Genomic DNA, 24804 nt, shown 5'->3' with positions numbered 1-24804 from the left:
TTTGCAGAGATAACAAGTCATTGGGGACTTCCTCAAATAGACATGATGGTGTCTCGCCTCAACAAGAAGCTTCGGAGGTATTGTGCCAGGTTAAGGGACCCTCAGGCAGTAGCGGTGGACGCCCTGGTGACACCATGGGTTGTTTTAGTCGGTCTATGTGTTCCCTCCTCTTCCACTCATCTCAAAAATATTGAGAATCATAAAACGAAAGAGTACAGACAATACTCATTGTTCCAGATTGGCCTCGAAGGGCCGGGTATTCAGATCTTCAGGAAATGCTCACAGAAGATCCGTGGCCTCTTCCTCTCAGGGAGGACCTGTTGCAGTAGGGGCCCTGCGTGTTCCAAGACTTACCGCGGTTATGTTTGACGGCATGGCGGTTGAACACCAAATCCTAGCTGGGAAAGGTATTCCGGAGGAAGTCATCCCTACTCTGATAAAGGCTAGGAAGGAGGTGACGGCGAAACATTATCACCGTTTCTGGAGGAAGTATGTATCTTGGTGTGAAGCCAAGAATGCTCCTACGGAAGATTTCCATCTGGGCCGTTTTCTCCAGTTTCTACAGACAGGAGTGGATATGGGCCTAAAGTTAGGGCCGAAATCTGTACCTTTAATGGAGCCTATCAATTTTCTTTCAGAAGGAATTGGCGTCTCTTCCAGAAGTCCAGACTTTTGTAAAGGGAATGCTGCACATCCAGCCTCCTTTTGTGCCCCCAGTGGCACCATGGGATCTTAACGTGGTGTTACAGTTCCTAAAATCTCACTGATTTTAACCTCTTCAAACGGTTGAATTAAAATTTCTCACTTGGAAGGTGGTCATGTTGTTGGCCTTGGCATCTGCAAGGCGGGTGTCCGAATTGGCGGCTTTATCTCACAAAAGCCCCTATCTGATTTTCCATGTGGATAGAGCAGAGTTGAGGACTTTTCCTCAATTTTTGCCTAAGGTGGTTTCATCGTTTCATATGAACCAACCTATTGTGGTACCTGTGGCTACGGGTGACTTGGAGGATTCCAAGTCCCTTGATGTAGTCAGGGCCTTAAAAATTTATGTAATCAGGACGGATCGGGTTAGGAAAACAGAGGCACTGTTTGTCCTGTATGCAGCCAACAAGGTTGGCGCTCCTGCTTCTAAGCAGACTATTGCTCGCTGGATCTGTAACACGATTCAGCAGGCTCATTCTACGGCTGGGTTGCAGTTACCAAATTCGGTAAAGGCCCATTCCACTAGGAAGGTGGGCTCTTCTTGGGCGGCTGCCCGAGGCGCCTCGGCATTACAGCTGTGCCGAGCAGCTACTTGGTCGGGTTCAAACACTTTTTTGCAAAATTCTACAAGTTTGATACCCTGGCTGATGAGGACCTCGTGTTTGCTCAATCTGTGCTGCAGAGTCATCCGCACTCTCCCGCCCGGTCTGGAGCTTTGGTATAATCCCCATGGTCCTTACGGAGTCCCCAGCATCCTCTAGGACGTAAGAGAAAATAAGATTTTAATCCTACCGGTAAATCTTTTTCTCCTAGTCCGTAGAGGATGCTGGGCGCCCGTCCCAGTGCGGACATATTTCTGCAAGGCTTGTATATAGTTATTGTTTACATAAGGGTTATGTTACAGTTAAGATCAGTCTTTGGCTGATGCTGTTTTGTTCATACTGTTAACTAGTTGCCTATATTCCATGTTATTCGGTGTGGATGGTGTGGGCTGGTATGAATCTTGCCCTTAGATTAACAAAAATCCTTTCCTCGTACTGTCCGTCTCCTCTGGGCACAGTTCTTTAACTGAGGTCTGTAGGAGGGGCATAGAGGGAGGAGCCAGTGCACACCCATTCTAAAGTCTTTATAGTGCCCATGTCTCCTGCGGAGCCCGTCTATGCCCCATGGTCCTTACGTAGTCCCCAGCATCCTCTACGGACTAGGAGAAAAATTTACCGGTAGGTTTAAAATCTTGTTTTTTTTTTCTACCACGTTCCAGCTGCTGACTGTGCCAAGTGGGAGATTCCCCCACTGGTGGATTTCCGCGTAGCCTGTCTAGTTAAATACTCCACCCTCCCTATCCCTTCAGCTTCTTCCCTAAAGGAGACTATGGATAGGAGGATTGAGCTTGTCTCAAGTCTGTATATTCCCTTACAGGTGCTATTAATAGACCTACCTTTGCCGCTGCCTGGGTGGCCAATGCAGTTGAACACTGGGCTGACGCTTTGGAGGAAAGACTTCACTCAGATGTTTCACGTAAGCCTTCCAAGGTGTCTGCTACATCTGTGGTCACCCGCCGCATCCTCTGGCTTCACTCGCAGAAAGTGGACATGGATTCCAAGAAGGCCTTAGAATTCTACCTTTCACTGTGGATATCCTGTCTTGAGTGGACAAAATTGTGGCTACACTGGCGGCAGCCAAGACTGCTTTCCTGCCCTCGGCCTCTACTTCACTGGCTCGAACCTCCCACATTTTTCTCCTTTCACCCACAAGGTAGAGCTAAAGGTCAGTCAAACTACTTCTACAAAGGCTACCAAACCCAGGTCCAAGCAGGGCTGCAAGACCTCCACCTACCAAGTCTGACGACAAGCCCTCTGCCTGATGTGGCGGGCCTCCTCCTGGAGGACCCCAGGGTGGGTGGGCCTTTTTCTTCAGTTCACACAAGCATGACGCCTAACAACTACAGACGCCTGGATGCAAGAAGTGGTCTCTCACGGGTACGCAGTCTCATTCAGGAGATGACCCCCTCAATAATTGTGCACAGTTCCCCCATTGTTCCCCAGCAATGCTTTGGTCCTCCAAAAGGCAATTCTATCCCTCCTTCAATCGCTCTATCAATCTTAAATATATCAACAAGTTTGTCAGAGTACCCAGGTTTTGTATGGAACCCTCTCCTCTATTGTCCTAGCTATGGAGCCTGAGGACTTTATGGAGTCCCTGGACATTCAGGATGCTTATCTGCATGTCCCTATAGCACCCACTCATCAGCGATTCGTACGGTTTGTTATCCTTCAACAACGTTACCAATTTCGGACACTGCCCTTTGGTCTTTCTTCTGCGCCAAGGTTCTTTACCAAAATCATGACAGTTACGGTGGCACAGCTACATCGACAGTCGTACTGCACCCTTATCTGTACGATCTGTTTCATCTGGCGCACTCCCCAGATGTACTGCAACGCCTTCTCCTCCAGCAATTTCCTTCCTAAATCAACATGGCTGGCCCTTCAACTGGAAAGTCATCCGTCACACCTTCACAACTGATGCTACATCTGGGAGCTCTCCTAGAGTCTTCGGTCCAGAGGCTTTTCCTGTTTGCAGATACAATTTCAGCAACGAGTACACAAATTGCTGCACAGTCGTTGAGTGTCCATCAACTCGGCCATGCAAGTCCTGGATTCCATAGTCTCCACTTTCGATATGGAGTACACTCGAGACCCCTACAAGGCCTGATCCTGTCCCGGAGGAATTGACAACCCCACCTGATCAGGTCCCTACCTCTCCCCGTAGGTCCGACTGTCCCTAACCTGGTGGCTCCAGACGGCTCGTCTAGACAAGGGATGACCCTTTCAGATTGGGTACTTCTAACCACAGATGTCAGACTCCGCCTATAGGGCGCAGTGACCAGACAGCTCTTTTCAGGGCTAATGAACTCGCGCAGAAATCTGCTTACCAATCAATGTTCTGGAGCTCTGAGCTGTCTAGAGCCTTCAATCTAGCGCAGGACCTGCTCCGGGGGAAGACTGGTCCAGATTCAGTCCTACAACACCTCTGCAGTGGCCCACCTCAACCATCAGGGTGGAATTTGCAGTCAGTTGGTGATGCAGGAGGCAGCTCACATTCTCTGGTGGGCTGAATGCCATCTCAGCGGTATTCATACTAGGGATACTCAATTGGGAATTGGACTACCTCAGCCTTCAAGACGTACACGCCAGCGAGTGGCTTTTACACCCAAAGGTCTTCCAGCTCTTGGTCTTCAAGTGGGGCCAACCAGACGTGGACCTAATGGCCTCCCGACACAACTACAAGGTTCATGTGTACGGGTCCAGGACAAGAGACCCCCGAAGCAGCTTTCGTGGGTGCTTTTGCCGTGAGGCGGACTTTCTGTCTGCCATACGTCTTTACCCCAGTCTCCCTTCTTCCGCTGCTGCCAATCACATGTCCCTTAATGTGTGCAATGTACTCCTGCAATTGAGCGCTTCACCAGTAATTTAAATCCACCAATGGTTTTATACACTTCTAATGCATTCCATTTGCTAGATCTCCATGTCTGTACAATATAGTGGTACATATGGCATATTAGACGGAACAGAGATGTAGTTTATCTGACCGTTCAACATCTTTCTGGACCTTTGACGCCACCTTTGGTCCACCAACCAACAAACTTTATGAAGTAGGAATTCACTTTACTTGATATATCTCTATAAAGTGGTAGTTTAGTGTAAACCAATGAGTTTTAGTTCCCTAATAATATTCAGGCAAGATTGCTGACTGCTGTATTGTCTTTTTTTCAGAAATTGGACTACATCACATATTTATCAACTTTTGACCAACTCTTCGACATTCCCAAAGAACGAAAGAACGCAGAATACAAACGGTTGGTGATTTGAAATTTACTGTAGATTTTAGTGTATTTGTGAACTAAATATTCCATTCATTAACAATGTTTCCTGGGAAAAATATACCACACCACAACCATTAGTCCCGTAGGGGTGATAACCAGTTACCCCTAGCACTTGCTGCCGTATCAAATATTTGTAAAGCATTGGTTTAAAATGCCTGAACAGGGGTGCGTACATCTTTATTTGGTAGGAATATGGGACATCCCTCTGCATCGATATGTCCCTTAACCATGAGGGTATGTATGAAGTCACAGTATTATGTTAATGAACTAAATTAGTAATTTTTCTATTTATTTGGAGGGGGGGGGTTCAGTTGAGTTATAAGATACATGAACCTTGTAATAACTGGGTTGTTGTTTTTTTTTTTGTTTTTTTTTGGGGGGGGGGGGGGGGGTTGTACCAATTCCCACTTATATGGACGGTTGCCTACACTAGCAATGAATGTGGCAGCTTTATTTCAACTTTTAAAATGAACAATGTAACAGCTGTGGCAGTTCAGTAGCTTGTACCCGGCTACAGTAGATTTGTAATGCCTGAAACAGGCTTAGAGTATGCGGTTGTTGTTCGGGAGAAAGCCTGTTTTTATCGCTGCAGGTATTCAGGTTAAATTTATTGACGAAAACCACATTCAGTTAAATTGGAAAAGTTGTCTGTCAAAATAATTAAGAACCTACTTTAAGCAGAAAAATTTGCTGTATTCCAAGATGTGGCCTATATATTTAATATCTGTTTATACATAAATCCCAGACTTCATTGCATGTGTCCATATCTATGGCCTATTAAGTGCTGTAACGATATTCTTGCAGGTATTTGGAAGTGCTGTTAGAATACTTACAAGATTACACAGACCGAGTGAAACCATTGCTGGATCAGAATGAGCTGTTCGGTAAGATACAGAATGACTTTGAGAAGAAGTGGGAGACCGGAGGCTTTCCAGGTTGGCCGGTAAGTAATTGGCATCAATAGCAAAGTGGAATCAAATAGAGGTCATCTTTCAAATAGTAGCAATTCCCTTTTGATTTTTTTGATTTTTTTTTTTTTTTTTTTGTCTTTTCATGCTAGTTAGTGCAACATTAAAAAGCATCCTGATAAATTTCATATTGTTCCTACTGTTATAAATGAACAAACATGGCTACTTTCATACATCACAAGAAATATGGCAGTGGTTCTCAAACTGTGTGCCGTGGCAACCCACTTGCAGGGGTGCCCTGGATTGGTGGTCCAGGGCCAATTCAAATTATGTTCAATGTGATAGGCAGAACTAATGCTGGTAAGCTGCAAGACAGAAGTGATTTGTGTCCTTCCCCACATAACGGAACCTAAGGATGACATATACACACTATTTATTTACTTATTGAGTAATTTAGAAAAAAAATATTGAATCAAACTTTTTTTTTTTTTAATTCTTTATTTTTCATTTTGCAATATAGAACATTTTCCAAATATGTCAACATACATATCAAAAATAGAACGTAGACAGCAGTCTCATATCTTATCAACTGTAAGTATAAAACATCAGTAAGTGGTTGCGAAAAGGAGAGATTAACAGATTCATATGTTATCTTAAACTGTGTAACGTTCGGCGGAAGTTACAGAATCTGAAATAAAGAGCAACCCCGTAACATTATCGCTTAGTAGCACAGTATTTAAACAAAGTGTGAGGTATTAAACCTTTGGAAACAAACAAAGATAGGAGGACAAGGGGAAGAAGGGAAAAGGGAGAAGAAGAATGGGGTGGGGGGGGGAGTAGATAGGCCACAGACGTAAAACATTTAGAGGGCAATGCGGGTCCCTAACAACCTCCATCATCAGTGTGTATCAGTGCGCATAGTCAGCATAGGTCTTAGTTGTTTTAAAGTCAATCCAAAGAAACCAGGTAGCTATATAGTCTGAGTATTTGTCTAAGGCGGCAGAATAAACATCTTCCATATGCATGTAAAAGTCAATGCGTTGGAACCACTCCCATATTGTCGGTGGGTTAGTGGATCTCCAATGCACCGGGAGTACAGCTCTTGCCGCATTATTTAAGTGCTTAAGAAGGGACTTCTTGTAGCGGGAAAGGGGTATATCTGAATGTGATAATAGCCAAAAGTCCGGACCCGGTGGAACTGGGCCTCCCAAAATCTTTGTTGATAGATCCATAATTGTATTCCAAAATGGGACAATTGACGGCAGTCCCACCATATGTGGATCAGCGTACCAGTATCTTTACTACATCGCCAGCATAGAGGGGAAACTGAGGAATAAAATTTATGTAGAAGAGACGGGCATCTATACCATCTCGTCAGTAATTTATATTGTATTTCCACAACGTCCAGGCTAGTGGAGCATTGTGCCATAACCCTGCAGTGTGTGTCCCAGTGGATCTTGATTCCCCGATGTATTAAATCTTTATCCCAGGCGTCACAAAAAGAAGGGACCGTAGGAAAGGAACCCTGTTGAAGAATCTTGTAGATACCCGACACCACATGTGAGGGGGCTATCTGAATTAAGAAACTTTTGGCCTGAAAAAAAAACCTGTTTATACAAATTTGTTAAATAACGGACAGGTTTTGTCCATTTTCCAGTGTTTGGGAGCAAATGGTCGATTGTCCGTTGCTCTCATCCATTACAAGGTTTTCATTCCAACCACAGATTATCTGTCAGATAATTGTTTAGTGTATGCCCAGCTGTAGGTGGTCTGTTCTATTAACCACTTAACTGACTATTTTTTTTTTTTTTTTTTTTTTTAAACAAATGCTCAGAAATTGTCTTTTTTTTTTTTGTGTTTCAATTTAAAGTTTAAAAAGGCTTCTTAATATAAGTAAATGTTTGTTTGTTTGTTTTGTTTTTTTGTGTTTGTTTTTTAAATATATGGCATGGGATGTTTTACAAACCCCCTTCCCAATTCCCTGTGTCACCTGTGAGCCCCCCTGTTTTCTCTTTCATCCACTAGGGGACACTGGAACTCTTCATACAGCTGGGGTGTGAAGTATATGTAGACCGGAGGTGGCACAATCTAAATTACAAATTTAGCCACTGCTGGCTCCTCCCCCTTCATGCACCATAATCCTTCCGTTTGAAAAATTGTGCTGGAGAAGCAGCACACAGAAGGGAGCCTCTGCTCCACTTCAGACAAAGTTTTTTTTTTTTTTTTATAAATATGTTCAATGAAAGGTCTGGAGCAAAGTCCAACCTACTGAAAGGGAGACAACAGCTCCAAGGTGGCCTCATAGTCAGTTTTTTACAACAGGCTTTCCTCTGTGTCCTCAGAAGCGAGGGCATTAGACGATTCTAAAGTTACTTCAGAGAAGTAATTATGCCTGTCCCGACTTCTCAAAGAGGAACGGAATTTTATTCAACTCTTTTTGAGGAGCCAGAACCAGATGGATCTGTCAGGACAACCCTCAATTTAAAGGTTTTAAAGCAAGTTCCTGAAAGTTTACAGATTCAATGAGTCGGTTATTGCTGGACTGGAACAAGAGTTCGTGGTGTCCATGGACATAAAGGAGGCATCCTTCAAGTTCCTATTTGCACTCTAAACCAAGCCTATTTATGGTTAGTTGGAGGACTCTGACAACAGATGCCAGTCTCAGAGGATGATGCAGGAGCGCAGCCTTCCAATGAATAGTTTGGGACTAAGAGACACTTTTTCTGATGGAAGACCTTGGGATGACTCAAGTGCAGACGGACAATGTGACTGCAACTGCATACATAATCCATCAGGGAGGAACAAGAAGCTGTATGGCTTTAAGGGAGGCCACAGGGATCCTGTCTTGGACAGAGAAGCGCAGCATAATCCTGTCAGCAGTCTTCATTCCAGGAGTGGAAGATTGAGAGGCAGACTATCTCAGTTGCCAAGATATGCATCCAGGGGGAGTGGTGTCTGCATCCACAAGGTTTCGAAAAGGTAGTATGACGTTGGGGACTACCACAAATATTAATGGCCTCTCGAAACAACCATCAGTTACTGAGGTACGTGGCCTGGGCGCGGGACCCAGCAGCAGAAGCACTGGACGCACTGGCGATTTCCTGGTCATACGACCTGGTGTACATCTTTCTGCTGTTTCCCTTTTCTCTAACATCCTAGAGGATGCTGGGGACTCTGTAAGGACCATGGGGATAGACGGGCTCCGCAGGAGACATGGGCACTTTAAGAAAGAATTTAGTTCCTGGTGTGCACTGGCTCCTCCCTCTTTGCCCCTCCTCCAGACCTCATTTTGATACTGTGCCCAGAGGAGCTGGGTGCTTTTCAGTGAGCTCTCCTGAGTTTACTGATAGAAAGTATTTTGTTAGGTTTTTTATTTTCAGGGAGCTCTGCTGGCAACAGACTCCCTGCATCGAGGGACTGAGGGGAGAGAAGCAGCCCTACTCTCTGAAGCTAGGTCCTGCTTCTTAGGCTACTGGACACCATTAGCTCCAGAGGGATTGGTACGCAGGATCTCACCCTCGCCGTCCGTCCCAGAGCCGCGCCGCCGTCCCCATCGCAGAGCCGGAAGACAGAAGCCGGGTGAGTATGAAAAGAAAAGAAGACATCACAGGCGGCAGAAGACTTCATGATCTTCACTAGAGGTAATGCACAGCACTGCAGCTGTGCGCCATTGCTCCACACACCTCACATACTCCGGTCACTGTAAGGGTGCGGGGTTGGGGCGCCCTGGGCAGCATTTGGGACCTCATATTGGCAAAAAGAACACATATATACAGCTGGGCACTGTATATATGTATGAGCCCCCGCCAAAATTACTGTTTAAGCGGGACAGAAGCCTGCCGCCGAGGGGGCGGGGCTTCTCCCTCAGCACTCACCAGCGCCATTTTTTCTCCAGAGCACCGCTGAGAGGAAGCTCCCCGGGCTCTCCCCTGCTGATCCATGGTAGTAGAGGGTTGAAAAGAGAGGGGGGGCACATAATTAGGCGCAAAAAACTATAACATACAGCAGCTACCTGGTTAACATTAAGTTACTGTGTTATTCCTGGGATATTATAGCGCTGGGGTGTGTGCTGGCATTCTCTCTCTCTCTCTGTCTCTCCAAAGGGCCTGGTGGGGGAACTGTCTTCAGACAGGACATTCCCTGTGTGTGTGGTGTGTCGGTACGCTTGTGTCGACATGTCTGATGAGGAAGGCTATGTGGGAGAGGAGCGGGAGCAAATGAATGTGGTGTCTCCGCCGACGGCGCCGACACCTGATTGGATGGATATGTGGAAGGTTTTAAATGATAATGTTAATTCCTTGCATAAAAGATTTGACAAGGCTGATGCATTGGGGCAGTCAGGGTCTCAACCCATGCCTGACCCTATGTCGCAGGGACCGTCAGGGTCTCAAAAGCGCCCACTATCCCAAATTGTTGACACCGATACCGACATGGATTCTGACTCCAGTGTCGATTACGATGATGCAAAGTTACAGCCAAAATTGGCTAAATCCCTTCGATATATGATTATAGCAATAAAGGATGTTTTGCACATCACAGAGGAAACCCCTGTCCCTGACACGAGGGTGTATATGTATATGTATATATAAGGGAAAGAAGCCTGAGGTAACTTTTCCCCCCTCACACGAACTGAATGAGTTATGGGAAAAAGCTTGGGAATCTCCAGATAAAAAACTGCTGATTTCCAAACGGATTCTTATGGCGTATCCTTTCCCGCCAATGGATAGGTTACGATGGGAATCCTCCCCTAGGGTGGACAAAGCTTTAACACGCTTATCCAAAAAGGTAGCCCTGCCGTCCCAGGATACGGCTACCCTCAAAGATGCTGCTGATCGCAAACAGGAGGTTACCCTGAAGTCCATTTATACACATTCGGGTACCTTACTAAGACCGGCAATTGCGTCGGCCTGGGTGTGTAGTGCTTTAGCGGCATGGACGGATACCTCATCTGAGGAATTGGATACCCTAGATAAGGATACTGTATTATTGACCCTAGGGCATATAAAAGACGCTGTCCTATGATGAGAGAGATGCTCAGAGACATTAGTCTACTGGGTTCTAGAATAAACGCTATGTCGATTTCTGCCAGAAGGGCAGACTCTGCAATGGACAGGTGATGCCGACTCAAAAAGGCATATGGAGGTTTTACCTTACAAGGGTGAGGAATTGTTCGGGGAAGGTCTCTCGGACCTGGTCTCCACAGCTACAGCTGGAAAGTCAAATTTTTTTGCCTTATGTTCCCTCACAGCCTAAGAGAGCATTGCATTATCAAATGCAGTCCTTTCGTTCACAAAGAAACAAGAAAGTCCGAGGTGCGTCCTTTCTTGCCAGAGGTAGGGGCAGAGGAAAGAAGCTGCACAACGCAGCTAGTTCCCAGGAACAGAAGTCCTCCCTGGCCTCTACAAAATCCACCGCATGACGCTGGGGCTCCACTGGCGGAGCCGGGCCCTGTGGGGGCACGTCTTTGGAATTTCAGCCACATGTGGGTTCACTCCCAGGGGGATCCTTGGGCAATAGAAATTTTGTCTCAGGGTTACAAGCTGGAATTCGAAGAGGTGCCTCCTCGCCGGTATTTCAAATCGGCCCTACCATCTTCCCCCCAAGAGAGGGAAATAGTGTTAAACGCAATACAAAATTTGTATCTTCAGCAGGTGGTGGTCAAGGTTCCCCTCCTTCAACAGGGAAGGGGTTATTATTCGACCATGTTTGTAGTCCCGAAACCGGACGGTTCGGTCAGACCCATATTGAATTTAAAATCTCTGAACCTATACTTGAAAAGGTTCAAGTTCAAGATGGAATCGCTAAGAGCGGTCATCGCAAGCCTGGAAGGGGGGGATTTTATGGTGTCACTGGACATAAAGGATGCGTACCTTCATGTCCCCATTTATCCACCTCATCAGGCGTACCTAAGATTTGCGGTACAGGATTGTCATTACCAATTTCAGACGTTGCCGTTTGGTCTCTCAACGGCCCCGAGGATTTTCACCAAGGTAATGGCGGAAATGATGGTGCTCCTGCGGAAGCAAGGTGTCACAATTATCCCGTACTTGGACGATCTCCTCATAAAAGCGAGATCAAGAGAGCAGTTGCTGAACAGCGTATCTCTTTCACTGAAAGTGTTACAGCAACACGGCTGGATTCTCAATATTCCCAAGTCGCAGTTGGTTCCTACGACTCGTCTGCCCTTCTTGGGCATGATTCTGGACACGGACCAGAAGAGGGTTTATCTCCCGATAGAGAATGCCCAGGAACTCATGACTCTGGTCAAGAACCTATTGAAACCAAAACAGGTGTCAGTGCATCATTGCACTCGAGTCCTGGGAAAGATGGTGGCGTCATACGAGGCCATTCCATGCGAGGACTTTCCAATGGGACCTACTGGACAAGTGGTCCGGGTCACATCTTCAGATGCATCGGTTGATCACCCTGTCCCCCAGGGCCAGGGTGTCACTACTGTGGTGGCTGCAGAGTGCTCACCTTCTCAAGGGCCGCAGATTCGGCATTCAAGACTGTATCCTGGTGACCACGAACGCAAGCCTCCGAGGTTGGGGAGCAGTCACACAGGGAAGAAATTTCCAGGGTCTTTGGTCAAGTCAAGAGACTTGTCTTCACATCAACATCCTGGAGCTAAGGGCCATATACAACGCCCTACGTCAAGCGGAGACCTTACTTCGCGACCGACCAGTTCTGATCCAGTCAGACAACATCACCGCAGTGGCTCATGTAAACTGCCAAGGCGGCACAAGGAGCAGAGTGGCAATGGCAGAAGCCACCAGAATTCTTCGCTGGGCGGAGAATCATGTAAGCACACTGTCAGCAGTGTTCATTCCGGGAGTGGACAACTGGGAAGCAGACTTCCTCAGCAGACACGACCTCCACCCGGGAGAGTGGGGACTTCATCCAGAAGTCTTCGCACAGAGTGTGAGTCGGTGGGAACGGCCACAGATAGACATGATGGCGTCCCACCTCAACAAAAAGCTACAGAGGTATTGCTGCAGGTCAAGAGACCCTCAGGCAGTAGCGGTAGACGCCCTAGTGACACCGTGGGTGTTCCTGTCAGTCTATGTATTTCCTCCTCTTCTTCCTCTCGTACCAAAGGTGTTGAGGATAGTAAGAAGAAAAGGAGTGAGAACAATCCTCATTGTTCCAGATTGGCCAAGACGGACCTGGTATCCAGATCTGCAGGAACTGCTCACAGAAGATCCGTGGCCTCTTCCTCTAAGACAGGACCTGTTGCAACAGGGACCCTGTCTGTTCCAAGACTTACCGCGGCTGCGTTTGACGGCATGGCGGTTGAACGCCGGATCCTAGCAGAAAAAGGCATTCCGGTTGAGGTTATCCCTACGCTGATAAAGGCTAGGAAGGAAGTAACAGCAAAACATTATCACCGTAAATGGCGAAAATATGTTTCTTGGTGTGAGACCAAGAATGCTCCTACGGAAGAATTCCATCTGGGTCGTTTCCTTCACTTCCTACAAACTGGAGTGAATTTGGGCCTTAAATTAGGTTCCATTAAGGTCCAGATTTCGGCCCTATCCATTTTCTTTCAAAAAGAATTGGCTTCTCTCCCAGAAGTTCAGACTTTTGTAAAGGGAGTGCTGCATATTCAGCCTCCGTTTGTGCCTCCGGTGGCACCTTGGGATCTTAACGTGGTAAGTTTCCTAAAGTCACACTGGTTTGAACCACTTAAAACGGTGGAGTTGAAATATATCACATGGAAGGTGGTCATGTTATTAGCCTTGGCTTCGGCTAGGCGAGTGTCTGAATTAGCGGCTTTGTCACATAAAAGCCCCTATTTGGTTTTCCATATGGATAGAGCAGAATTGCGGACCCGTTCGCAATTTCTGCCAAAAGTGGTTTCATCTTTTCTCTTTCATCCACTAGGGGACACTGGAGTCCTATACAGTAGGGGTGTGAAGCCTTGAACCGGAGGTGTGGCACAATCTTAAATTAGCATTGTCTGCACAGCCGGCTCCTCCCCCTTCACATCCCTCATCCCTCAGTTTGAAAAATTGTGCTGGAGGCACAATACGTGGAGCACTTCAGCTCCTGACAAAGAACTAAGAGGGGAGCTGCGTAACCCTAATAAAGGGGGGACAAAGCTACCTCAGGTCAGAGAGACAAAGATCCCTATTGAAGGGACCTGCATCTCTCCACAGGAGATCCTCCAAAATAGTGAGTACTGGTCGTATAAGATTAGGCTAGGGTCTTTCAGTAGTAATTTTTTTTTTTTTTTTTTTTTTTTTTCTTCCTCCTCTTATAGCTTTGCTGTTAAGTCCCCTTTTATAGAGACTAATTAGGGAAGGGCAGAGCAGACAGAGTATGGCCGGCACGTGGGAGCCCTAGTGCGGCGCGGGAGCTCTCTCAGTGACTCACCCTGTCTTTCCCTGTCGGCAGGAGGGGAAAAGCAGCAAGTATTTAAACCCATCGCCGGAGCGGAGCACAGGCGCCGCTACGGGAGACGGACCCGTCGCGCGCGCCAGCCGGCGGCTCCAGGGCGCGCTGCACACAGTACAGAGAGAGAGCACAGGCGCCGCTACGGGAGACGGACCCGTCGCGCGCTGTGTAACGGCCACAGGGGGACCAGTAAATGCAACAAGCACTAAATGTTAAACAACAGTGCGGCACACATATATTCTATTTTTTTTATAGAAAGGCCATTTTACGTTTTGGCGCCAGGCTGAGGTGAGGGATGGGTCCTCCCCCACCAGTAGGGTACATAGGAAGAAGGCTATTAATAAAGGAAAAACTCCCCCTGCTGCACGGCCTGGATAGAACAGGCATTCAGATAGTAGAGAGAGTTAGGCAACAGCTCCCTCTGCTGGTGAAATGTATATTATACAATATGAGGATCTCCTGAAAAGTAATCAGACTTTACAAATTTATATTTTCAAGGGACGTCTAGTTCAAAGATCCCGGAGAAAATACACGGAAGCAAGCCAACTCTAACATCGTAGCTGATTTACAGTTGGGGTGTGAGGGTTGCGAGTCGGCTGGTGTTTTATTTATAATTTTTTTTTTTTTTTTTTTTTGGATTGTTCCTTTTATAAAAGGGGACAGGTAATTCCAGCCGAATCCAATACCTTCGCTTCCGTCATCTCCCAGTCTTTCTCTTCCTAGTTTAAAGGGTGAAAGCGCTGCGTAATACCCTGATAAGGGGTTTTAAAATAACAAAAACAACATGTCTAAGGCTACCAAGACCTCAAAGACCTGCTATGTTTGTACGAAATGTAACAAGAAGAGCACGCGGGTCGGCAGCTCCGGGGTGTGCGACTCCTGCTTAGACAAGGACGCTCTACCTGGGAGCAGTGCTCTGACTAAGGCATGGGAGGACAACCTTGCTAATAGAATCTCCAAGGAAATGGCAGAATCCCGCAAACAGCAATCGGAATGGGCTGCGGGATTCTCAAAGACAATGGAGGAATTTCTCATCAAGTTAACGCCGCCTGCACACGCTGAGACGACTGTGCGCAAGGCTGTTAAAAGAACTCTTCCTATTATACCAGAATCTGAGGAGGAAGAGGGTTTTCTTCTGGATACGGAAGAAGGTGAGTTAATTGAACCCATCCTAGACGCCGATTTTCCGGAAGAAGACTCGGCGACCTCGGTCTGGATTCCTTAATTGACGCAGTAAAGGACATCCTAAGCTTTAAGGAAGCGGAAATCCGGGAGCCGGAAGAATTCGATTTGTTCGAATCCCAGAAGCCGCGTTCAGCAGAGTTCCCCATTCCTAAATCCCTCCAATCTCAGATGGAAGAGGCTTGGAAACAACCTGACAAACGTTTTCAATTTCCGAAATGGTTTCAGGTAACTTACCCCCTACCTAGGGGTGTAATGGACAAGTGGGAGTCTCCGCCGGTAGTGGATGCTTCCCTAGGAAGGTTGTCAAAGAAGACAATCTTGCCAATTCCTAACGTAACTACTTTAAAGGATGCGTCCGACCGTAAAGTTGAGACTGCGTTAAAATCAATATTTGTAGCAGCAGGTGCAGCGCAGAGACCTGCGATCGTCTGTGCTTGGGTCAACAAGGCCATGGGTGCATGGTCCGGCCGTATAGTGCAAGCTATTGAGGAGGAAAATAGCTTAGAAGAGATTACACAGTTGGCGGAACACATTCGAGAATCTGCTACATACTTGTGTCAAGCTTCTAAGGATATTAGCAGAATAGCATCGCGCATATCTGCATCGGCCATATCGGCTAGGAGGATTTTATGGCTCAGAGAATGGCAAGGAGACTCTGACACCAAGAAGGCGGTAGAATCCATTCCCTTTGGGGGTGAAATGCTGTTCGGACCAGAGTTGGACAAGTGGATTTCGCAGGCTACAGCGGGGAAGTCCACTTTTCTGCCTACTCCTTATACGAGAACCGCTCCACAAACTAGGAGAGGTTATTCGGGACCATCGTTTACTTCATTTAGATCACAGTCCTTTCGAGCCCGAGGTAGGGGTTTCGGTACACAAGCACGTGGGGGCAGAGGTAGAGGTCGCTCGCAAGCAGCAACCAGCAAGCAGGATAAACCTGCTGACAAGACCGTGGCATGACGGCCTCCCAGCTCACCTGGGGTCCCCCTTGGTGGGCGGCCGACTGGAAGGTTTTCAGGACATCTGGGCCAAAACCTCACCAGAGCTTTGGGTGAACAACTTAATCTCTCAGGGATACAAACTGGAATTTCAACAGAGGCGTCAGTCAGTTTTTTACAACAGGATTGCCTCAGTGCCCTCAAAAAGCAAGGGCACTACGGGCAGCAATTCAAAAATTACTACAAGCAGAGGTCATTATTCCGGTTCCCGCTTCTCAGAGAGGAACGGGGTTCTATTCCAATCTTTTTGTCGTGCCAAAACCAGACGGGACGGTCAGACCAATTCTCAATTTAAAAGTTTTCAACCAGTTTTTAAGAGTCTACAGATTCAAGATGGAATCAATCCAATCAGTTATTGCAGGCTTAGAACCAAGCGAGTTCATGGTATCCATGGACATAAAGGATGCATATCTGCATATCCCAATCTGGACTCCTCACCAGGCTTACTTACGGTTCGCACTGGTGGCGGAGCACTACCAATTCCGGGCCTTGCCGTTCGGTCTAGCGTCAGCCCCAAGAATTTTCACAAAGATCATGGTGGCAGGACTAAGACTGTTGGGGGTCACGATTATACCTTATCTGGACGATTTACTGATCAAAGCTCCATCTCAGAATCGACTGCTCAAGGATGTTCAGACATCCCATCAATTTCTAATTCAACATGGATGGATTGTCAATTTCAAAAAGTCCAACCTCATACCGACTCAACGGATTCAATTCCTCGGTCTCATATTGGACACGGTCCCATTACGTGTGTTCCTACCAGAGAACAAGGTACAGGACCTACAGAGATTAGTGGCTCAGGTACTAAGGACGCAGACCGTTTCTCTGCACCTCTGTGTGCAACTTCTCGGGAAGATGGTGGCGTCGTTCGAAGCTCTCCAGTACGGCAGACTTCATTCACGACCATTCCAAATGAACCTCATTGCTCAGGGAGCAGGCTCACACTGGCTTCTCCATCGGAGAATTCGACTTCAACCACAAGTAAGGGTCTCCTTGATATGGTGGTCTTTACACAAGAACCTTACAGCCGGCAAGAAATGCGGCATTTGGGATTGGAAGATCTTGACGACGGACGCCAGTCTCAGAGGTTGGGGAGCCGTCCTAGACGACCATCCGCTTCAGGGACGATGGACGCTACAGGAAAACAAATTACCCATAAATATCCTCGAACTAAGAGCAGTCTACAATGCCCTTCTCTTAGCAGAAGACCTAGTCATGAATCAAAACATCAGGATTCAGTCAGACAATGTCACGACGACTGCTTACATAAACCGTCAAGGAGGAACAAAGAGCAGGATGGCGTTAGAGGCAGCCACAAAGATCTTGTTGTGGGCAGAAAGACGAGACATCATTCTCTCCGCAGTGTTCATTCCAGGTGTGGAGAACTGGGAAGCAGATTACCTCAGTCGCCAGGACATGCATCCGGGGGAGTGGTGCCTTCATCCACGGATTTTCAACATGCTTGTGAGAAGATGGGGTCTACCTCAGGTGGACCTAATGGCGTCTCGACAAAACCATCAACTGCCCAGATATGTGTCAAGAACTCGAGATCCAGCAGCAGAAGGAGTGGACGCATTGACACTTCCGTGGTGTTACAGAAAGGTTTACATATTTCCACCATTCCCACTCATACCCAGGGTTCTGAAAAGAGTAAAGCGGGAACGAGTGTGGGTTATTCTAATCGCACCAGATTGGCCCCGCAGGAGTTGGTACACCGACCTGCGAGGGTTACTGGCGGAGGATCCTTGGAGGTTACCTCAGAGAGAGGACCTTCTATCTCAGGGACCGTTCCTGCACCCCGACCTAAACAGGCTGCGTTTGACGGCGTGGCTATTGAAACCCGGATCTTAAGAGACAAAGGGATCCCACGAACGGCCATTCCTACAATGATTGCCGCTAGGAAGCCGGTCACAGCCAGGCACTACTACAGGATTTGGAGACGGTACATGGCTTGGTGTCAGGAACGGGGATGGAATTCATCAAACTTCCATTTATCGCGACTTCTACTGTTCCTTCAGGCCGGTCTAGAGGGAGGACTCAGATTGGGCTCTTTGAAGGTTCAGATTTCGGCTCTCTCCATCCATTTTCAACAGCGGCTAGCATCCTTGCCAGAGATTCAAACCTTTTTACAGGGTGTTCTGAGGATTCAACCCCATTTTCGTCCTCCCACAGCACCATGGGACTTAGGTTTGGTGTTAGAATATTTGAAGTCACCGACCTTTGAGCCGTTGACTAGTACAGACCTGAAATATCTTTTTTGGAAGGTCACGTTATTACTTGCCTTGGCTTCGGCTAGGCGGGTTTCCGAGTTGGGAGCCTTATCCTGTAAGAGTCCTTTCTTAGTTTTTCATGAGGATAGGGCGGAACTCCGTACAAGAGCAGACTTCCTTCCGAAGGTGGTGTCGGGGTTTCATCTAAACCAGCCAATAGTGGTCCCATCTTTCCAGGGTCTCACAGATGAGGACGTGTCATTGGATATTGTCCGAGCTTTACGGGTATACGTACAGGTTACGTCATCTTTCAGAAAGTCGGACCATTTGTTTGTTCTTTATGATGGGCCAAAGAAGGGTTGGCCGGCCTCTAAGCAGACTTTGTCCAGATGGATTAGACTTGCCATTCGGCAGGCTTATATTTCCTGTGGAAAACAGGTGCCGGTTCAGGTGGGTGCTCATACTACCCGATCAGTGGGTGCCTCGTGGGCGGCTGCCAGTGGTGCTTCCACTACTCAACTTTGCAGAGCGGCAACGTGGTCTTCAGCCCACACGTTCGCAAAATTTTACAAGTTTGATACTTTTGCGTCCGGAGAATCTAAGTTCGGACGTTTAGTTTTGCAGGCCACCGACAGCACTCCCTCCCTGGGGGGAAACTTTGGGACGTCCCCTACTGTATAGGACTCCAGTGTCCCCTAGTGGATGAAAGAGAAAAGAGGATTTTGGTACTTACCAATAAATCCATTTCTCTGAATCCTCTAGGGGACACTGGACGCCCACCTCGGTGCTGTCAACCTGCTGTGTTCAAAGTTCTTGTTTAAACAGTTCGTGCAAACAGCGTTAGTTATTCGGTTAAGAGTTCTTGGCCGCTGTTTGATATGTTGTACGGTTCGGCTATAGTGTCATGTCCTATTCTCTCAGTCAAATTTTTCAAACTGAGGGATGAGGGATGTGAAGGGGGAGGAGCCGGCTGTGCAGACCATGCTAATTTAAGATTGTGCCACACCTCCGGTTCAAGGCTTCACACCCCTACTGTATAGGACTCCAGTGTCCCCTAGAGGATTTAGAGAAATGGATTTATCGGTAAGTACCAAAATCCTCTTTTCATATGAACCAACCTATTGTGGTGCCTATGGCTACACGTGACTTGGAGGATTCCGAGTTACTTGATGTGGTCAGGGCTTTGAAAATTTACGTAGCCAGAACGGCTAGAGTCAGGAAAACTGAAGCGCTGTTTGTCCTGTATGCATCCAACAACATTGGTGCCCCTGCTTCAAAGCAAACTATTGCTCGCTGGATTTGTAACACGATTCAGCAAGCGCAATCTACGGCTGGTTTGCCGTTACCAAAATCGGTCAAGGCCCATTCCACTAGGAAGGTGGGCTCTTCTTGGGCGGCTGCCCGGGGGGTCTCGGCACTACAGCTGTGTCGAGCTGCTACTTGGTCGGGTTCAAACACTTTTGCAAAATTCTACAAGTTTGATACCCTGGCTGAGGAGGACCTCATGTTTGCTGAATCGGTGCTGCAGAGTCATCCGCATCGCACGTCCTTTTGGGAGCTTGGTATAATCCCCATGGTCCTTATGGAGTCCCCAGCATCCTCTAGGACGTTAGAGAAAATAGGATTTTACTTACCGGTAAATCTATTTCTCGTAGTCCGTAGAGGATGCTGGGCGCCCGTCCCAAGTGCGGACTTCTTCTGCAATACTTGTATATAGTTATTGCTTCAATAAGGGTTATGTTATAGTTGCATCGGTCTTGAACTGATGATATGTTGTTTTCATACTGTTAACTGGGTAGTTATCACAAGTTATACGGTGTGATTGGTGTGGCTGGTATGAATCTTGCCCTTGGATTAACAAAATCCTTTCCTCGTATTGTCCATCTCCTCTGGGCACAGTTTCTCTAACTGAGGTCTGGAGGAGGGGCATAGAGGGAGGAGCCAGTGCACACCAGGAACTAAATTCTTTCTTAAAGTGCCCATGTCTCCTGCGGAGCCAGTCTATCCCCATGGTCCTTACGGAGTCCCTAGCATCCTCTACGGATTACGAGAAATAGATTTACCGGTAAGTAAAATCCTATTTTTACCAAGAGTGTTAAAGAAGGTGGAAAAAGGAAAGAGCATGGGGGATTTTAATGGCTCCAGATTGGCCTCGCAGAAGTTGGTACTCTGACCTGAGGGGACCAATGGTAGAAGAATCCTTGGAGGATTCCTCAGAGAGAAGACCTTTTGTCATAAGGCCCATTCCTTCACCCAGACCTGAACAGTCTGTTTGTCGGCGTGGTTCTTGAGACAAGGATTCTAAAAATTGGCTATCCCCACTATGTTAGCTGTAAGAAAGCCAGTCACTGTGGCACATTATTACAGAATATGGAAGAAGTACATGAACTGTGGTCAGTCTAAAGGATGGAATTCCAGAGTTCCGCCTTAATAGAGTTTTGCGGTATTCTCCAAAAACATTTAGGTGGTGGGTTGAAATTGGGATCCTTGAAGATACAAGTCTCTGCAATCTATTCGGTTTCAGCAACGTCTGGCGTCCTTTACAGAAGTTTCAGATATTTTTACAAGGTGTGCTGAGGATACAACCACCCTTTTTTTTTTTTTTTTTTTTTTTTTTTTTTTTTTTGTCCTCCCATGGCTCCGTGGGATCTAAATTGAGCGCTCTAATTTTTTAAATCTGCAGTTTTCAAGCCTTTGGCGAAAACGGGTCTTAAATATATATCCTGGAACGTTACCCTGCTCTTAGCTTTGGTGTCGGCAGGAAGGGTCTCTGTGAGTTGGGAGCTCTATCGTGAAAATGTCCCTTCCTTGCTTGAGGAGAAAACGGAGCTCTGTACAAAGGCGGAGTTTCTCCCTAAGGTGGCTTCAGGTTTCCACATTAACCAGCCTATTGTGGTCACTTCCTTCCAGGGATTTGCTAAAGGGGGCTTGGCTTTGGATGAAGTTAGAGCCTTAATGGTTTAGGTACAGGTTACGACCTCTTTTAGAAAGTCTGGCACCTTGTTGTTCTGTTTAATTGGCCCAAGAAGGGTTTGCTGGCTTCTAAACGGACTCTAGCCAGATAGGATACGATTCACCATAGGACAGACTTCTATCTCTAGTGGAAAGAGGTTACCAGTTCGGCTAGGTGCTTATGCCACCAGATCAGTGGGTGTTTCCTGGGCGGTGGCGAAAGGCGCCTCCACTAGAGCTGCAACGTGGTCATCGACACACACGTTCGTTGAATTCTCCAAGTTCGATATGTTACGTCCAGGGATACTAAGTTTAAACGTTTGATTTCAGCAGGCTTTGGACAGCACTCCCACCCATGGGAGTATCTTTGGGACGTCCCCAGCTGTATGAAGAGTTCCAGCGTCCCCTAGTGGATGAAAGAGAAAAGAGGATTTTGTTACTTACAGATTAAATCCATTTCTCTGAATCCACTCTGGGACACTGGACGCCTGCCTCGGTGATGTCAACCTGCGTGTTCTGGTTAAATTTAGTCCAAACGGTTTTCATTATTAGGTTACTGGTTCTTGCTTGCTGTTTGACTTGTTACTATGGTTGGTTCCTCTCTATTGGGCCTTAAATTTCATGTTCCCTTTTCTCTCCGTAAATTTTTTAAAACTGAGGATTATGGGACGTGAAGGGGGAGGAGCCAGCTGTGGCTAAATTTGTCATTTAGATTGTGCTACCTCCGGTCTACATATACTTCACACCCTAGCTGTATGAAGAGTTCCAGTGTCCCCGAGTGGATTCAGAGAAATGGATTTATCGGTAAGTACCAAAATCCTCCTTTTTTATATTTTTTATTTTTGCACCTCCTGTGCTAAGGTAGACAATATTTTAAGGTAGGGAAAAAGGACACATGGTAGAACCTCTGGTAAAAAAAAAATTCCAATGAATAATGAAAACTTTGGAGGGGGTTAAATTAGTATAAATTGGCCAGTGATGTAATTTTTTAAATTAAAAATATTGAATGATGTGGGAGTGAAGTTAAAATTTACAAACTTTTATAAAATCGTGAAAAGCCTAATTAAAATAAAAAAAATAAAAAATAATAATAAAAATAAATATATATATATATATATATATATATATATATATATATATATAAAAAAAAAATTTTTGTCAACATACTGTATAGACCTTCTTCTTTTTTTTTTTTTTTCTGAAAAAGACTTGCTGGGTGTCATATTTTTTCCACCACCAATTAAAAATGTAAAAACCAACACACACCTTTTAAAAAAAACTCTAATACTTAGCTTATGGCCACTAACAGCCTTATATATGGTTAAAGCTGTCTTAGTTGTGGTCTCAGGATAATTTCCCCACTTTTTCATGCACTTCTAGGTTGCTTCTTTTAGTTAAATTGTCACGATATCCACGTGCCACCGTTGAATTTTACATCTTATGGGTGCTTGCATTGTGAGAATAAGCTGGTAGTTCCCTTTTCTCAATATCGCTTGTAATTGAATTGATCTCTCCAAAGTTAAGATCAATATATAAAGGGTTGTTATCCTTTGTAATAGGATACTTCATTCCATACTTATATTTCAGTATGACCACAAGGTGGTACTGTTCTGTTAAATTTGGTGTATTGTTACTGATTTTAAGCATGATTATTACTATTAATGCCCGCATTAAAAGATGGACAGTTCAGGTAATAGATTAATGTTTATTAATATATTGTGATTTTGAGGAGATTTCTGAAATTATTGAATTTCTGGAGGGATAAATATTTAGTTGTTGTTACTATTATTATTATTATTATTATTATTATTAGTATTACTCTTACTATTATTATTACTAACGTTTTAGCTTTTGTGACTTACAGAAAGAAACTAGCAGTGCCCTTACACATGCAGGGGCTCATTTGGACCTCTCTGCCTTTTCATCCTGGGAGGTAAGATTCCTTTTGCCACTATGAATCATTAAATTATTTTTTTTCTTATGTGGGTCATGGTGAAAGGTAATAATGTGAGGTCTACTATAATTGTACAACTTATTAAATGTTTCCCATTTTGTAATACTAATAGGAGGAAAAAACAAATCTAGAATCTTTCTGACATTAATTAGTAGGGAATAGTATGTAGAAATACAAAAGTAAAGCATGTTGCATTATCAATTCATTTTTTCATTACAACTCTGGCATGAATTTTTTTTTCTTTCTCTTACGTCCTAGAGGATACTGGGAAACCATTAAGTACCATGGGGTATAGTTCACTAGGAACCATGGGCATTTTAAGAATTTGATAGTGTGCGCTGGCTCCTCCCTCTCTGCCTCTCCTACCAGACTCGGTTTAGAAAATGTTCCCGGAGGAGCTGGTCATGTCGCTGAAAGCTCCTGAAGAGTTTTCTGCATTTATTTTATCTATTTGTTATTTTCAGGAAGGACTGGATGACACCAGCCTGCCTGCTTTGTGGGACTTGGTGGGGGGGGGGGGAAGAAAGGAAGGAACGGCCCAACCTCTTGAAGGGTTAATGGTCCCGTTCCCAGCTGACAGGACACCAGCTCCTGAGGGAACTATTTGCACGCCCCACCACGGCAAGCGTACATTCCCGCAGCACACCCCCACCCCTAACAGAGCCAGAAGATAGAGTGGTGAGTACTAAGCTGGCGTCCCAATTAGCGGTTCGCCGGCCATTATGGCGGCATTAGGGTACGGAGATGCACGGCTTCTACAGGGGGTGGATGTCTCTCCAGACTAGGTACACAGTGCAGACACACCACTTCTGAGGGAGTGAACGGAGTCTAAGTACACTACGAATGTACACAGTACCCAGACTGGCATTACAGACTTAAAAGGCACCTGACTTAATTTTAAGCACTAAAATTACCTCCGCCAGTATAAAAAAGTGGGAAGACCGCGCGCCATTGGAGGGGCGGGGCTTCACTGTGAATGGATCCAGCAGCTCACCAGCGCCATTTTCCCTCTGCAGTGGACACAGATGCTGACTGACAGGGACGCGCAGCTTCTCCGTAGAGACTCCATATTACCTCAGCGGCACTAGGGGTCATAGCAGGGGCGGAGCGCTTACTAGTGTACTAGGTCCCCAATCTGGGTACTTAGTCTGCGACCCGTCTAAGCTTGGCATTAGCAGTAAGGGCGCTCTGTGCTGGCTGCAGGCTATCTCTGTGTCTCTCTGAAAGGTCTCTTTGTAGGTTAATTGTGCATTTAACCTGTTCCTGTGTGTGTGCTGTCACTTTCACAGTATGTCATACAAAGAGTGTGTTTCATGTTAAGCACACTGTTCCTCTTCAGGGGGATTCACTACAGTGTACTCGGTGCAGTGTACCCTCCCAAGCTAGCGGGGCAGAGCCAGCTTGGCTGGATTCTATTAGGGGAATGATCTCCAATATTTCCACTAAATTGTCCCGCAATGAGAAAGAGACGCAATACTTAAGACAATCGGTGACCCAAACCAGCATCACAGTCCCCTGCCATTTGTCCGCAAAAACGTCCTTTGGCCCATATCCTGCAGTCTGACTCTGATGATGGTCCAGCCATGGAGGAGGGGGAGGTGGACTCAGAGGT

At 46.2% G+C, this 24804-nt stretch overlaps 1 protein-coding gene across 1 annotated transcript in view; it reads left to right on the top strand.

Annotated features, from left to right (window-relative positions):
- The window catches only part of SF3A3 (splicing factor 3a subunit 3), a 132174-nt gene that overhangs the window by 15559 nt on the left and 91811 nt on the right, over window positions 1-24804 (top strand). The window contains exons 7-9 of the mRNA XM_063954331.1: window positions 4476-4558; window positions 5390-5528; window positions 23103-23171. Coding sequence (XP_063810401.1) covers window positions 4476-4558; window positions 5390-5528; window positions 23103-23171 — 291 coding nt within the window. The remainder of the gene's footprint in view (window positions 1-4475; window positions 4559-5389; window positions 5529-23102; window positions 23172-24804) is intronic.

This window comes from Pseudophryne corroboree, chromosome 2 (genome assembly GCF_028390025.1).
Source record: "Pseudophryne corroboree isolate aPseCor3 chromosome 2, aPseCor3.hap2, whole genome shotgun sequence".
Classification (NCBI taxonomy): Eukaryota; Metazoa; Chordata; class Amphibia; order Anura; family Myobatrachidae; genus Pseudophryne; species Pseudophryne corroboree.
The sequence above is the reverse complement of the archived record's forward strand: the minus strand, read 5'-3'. Positions and strand labels throughout refer to the sequence as shown.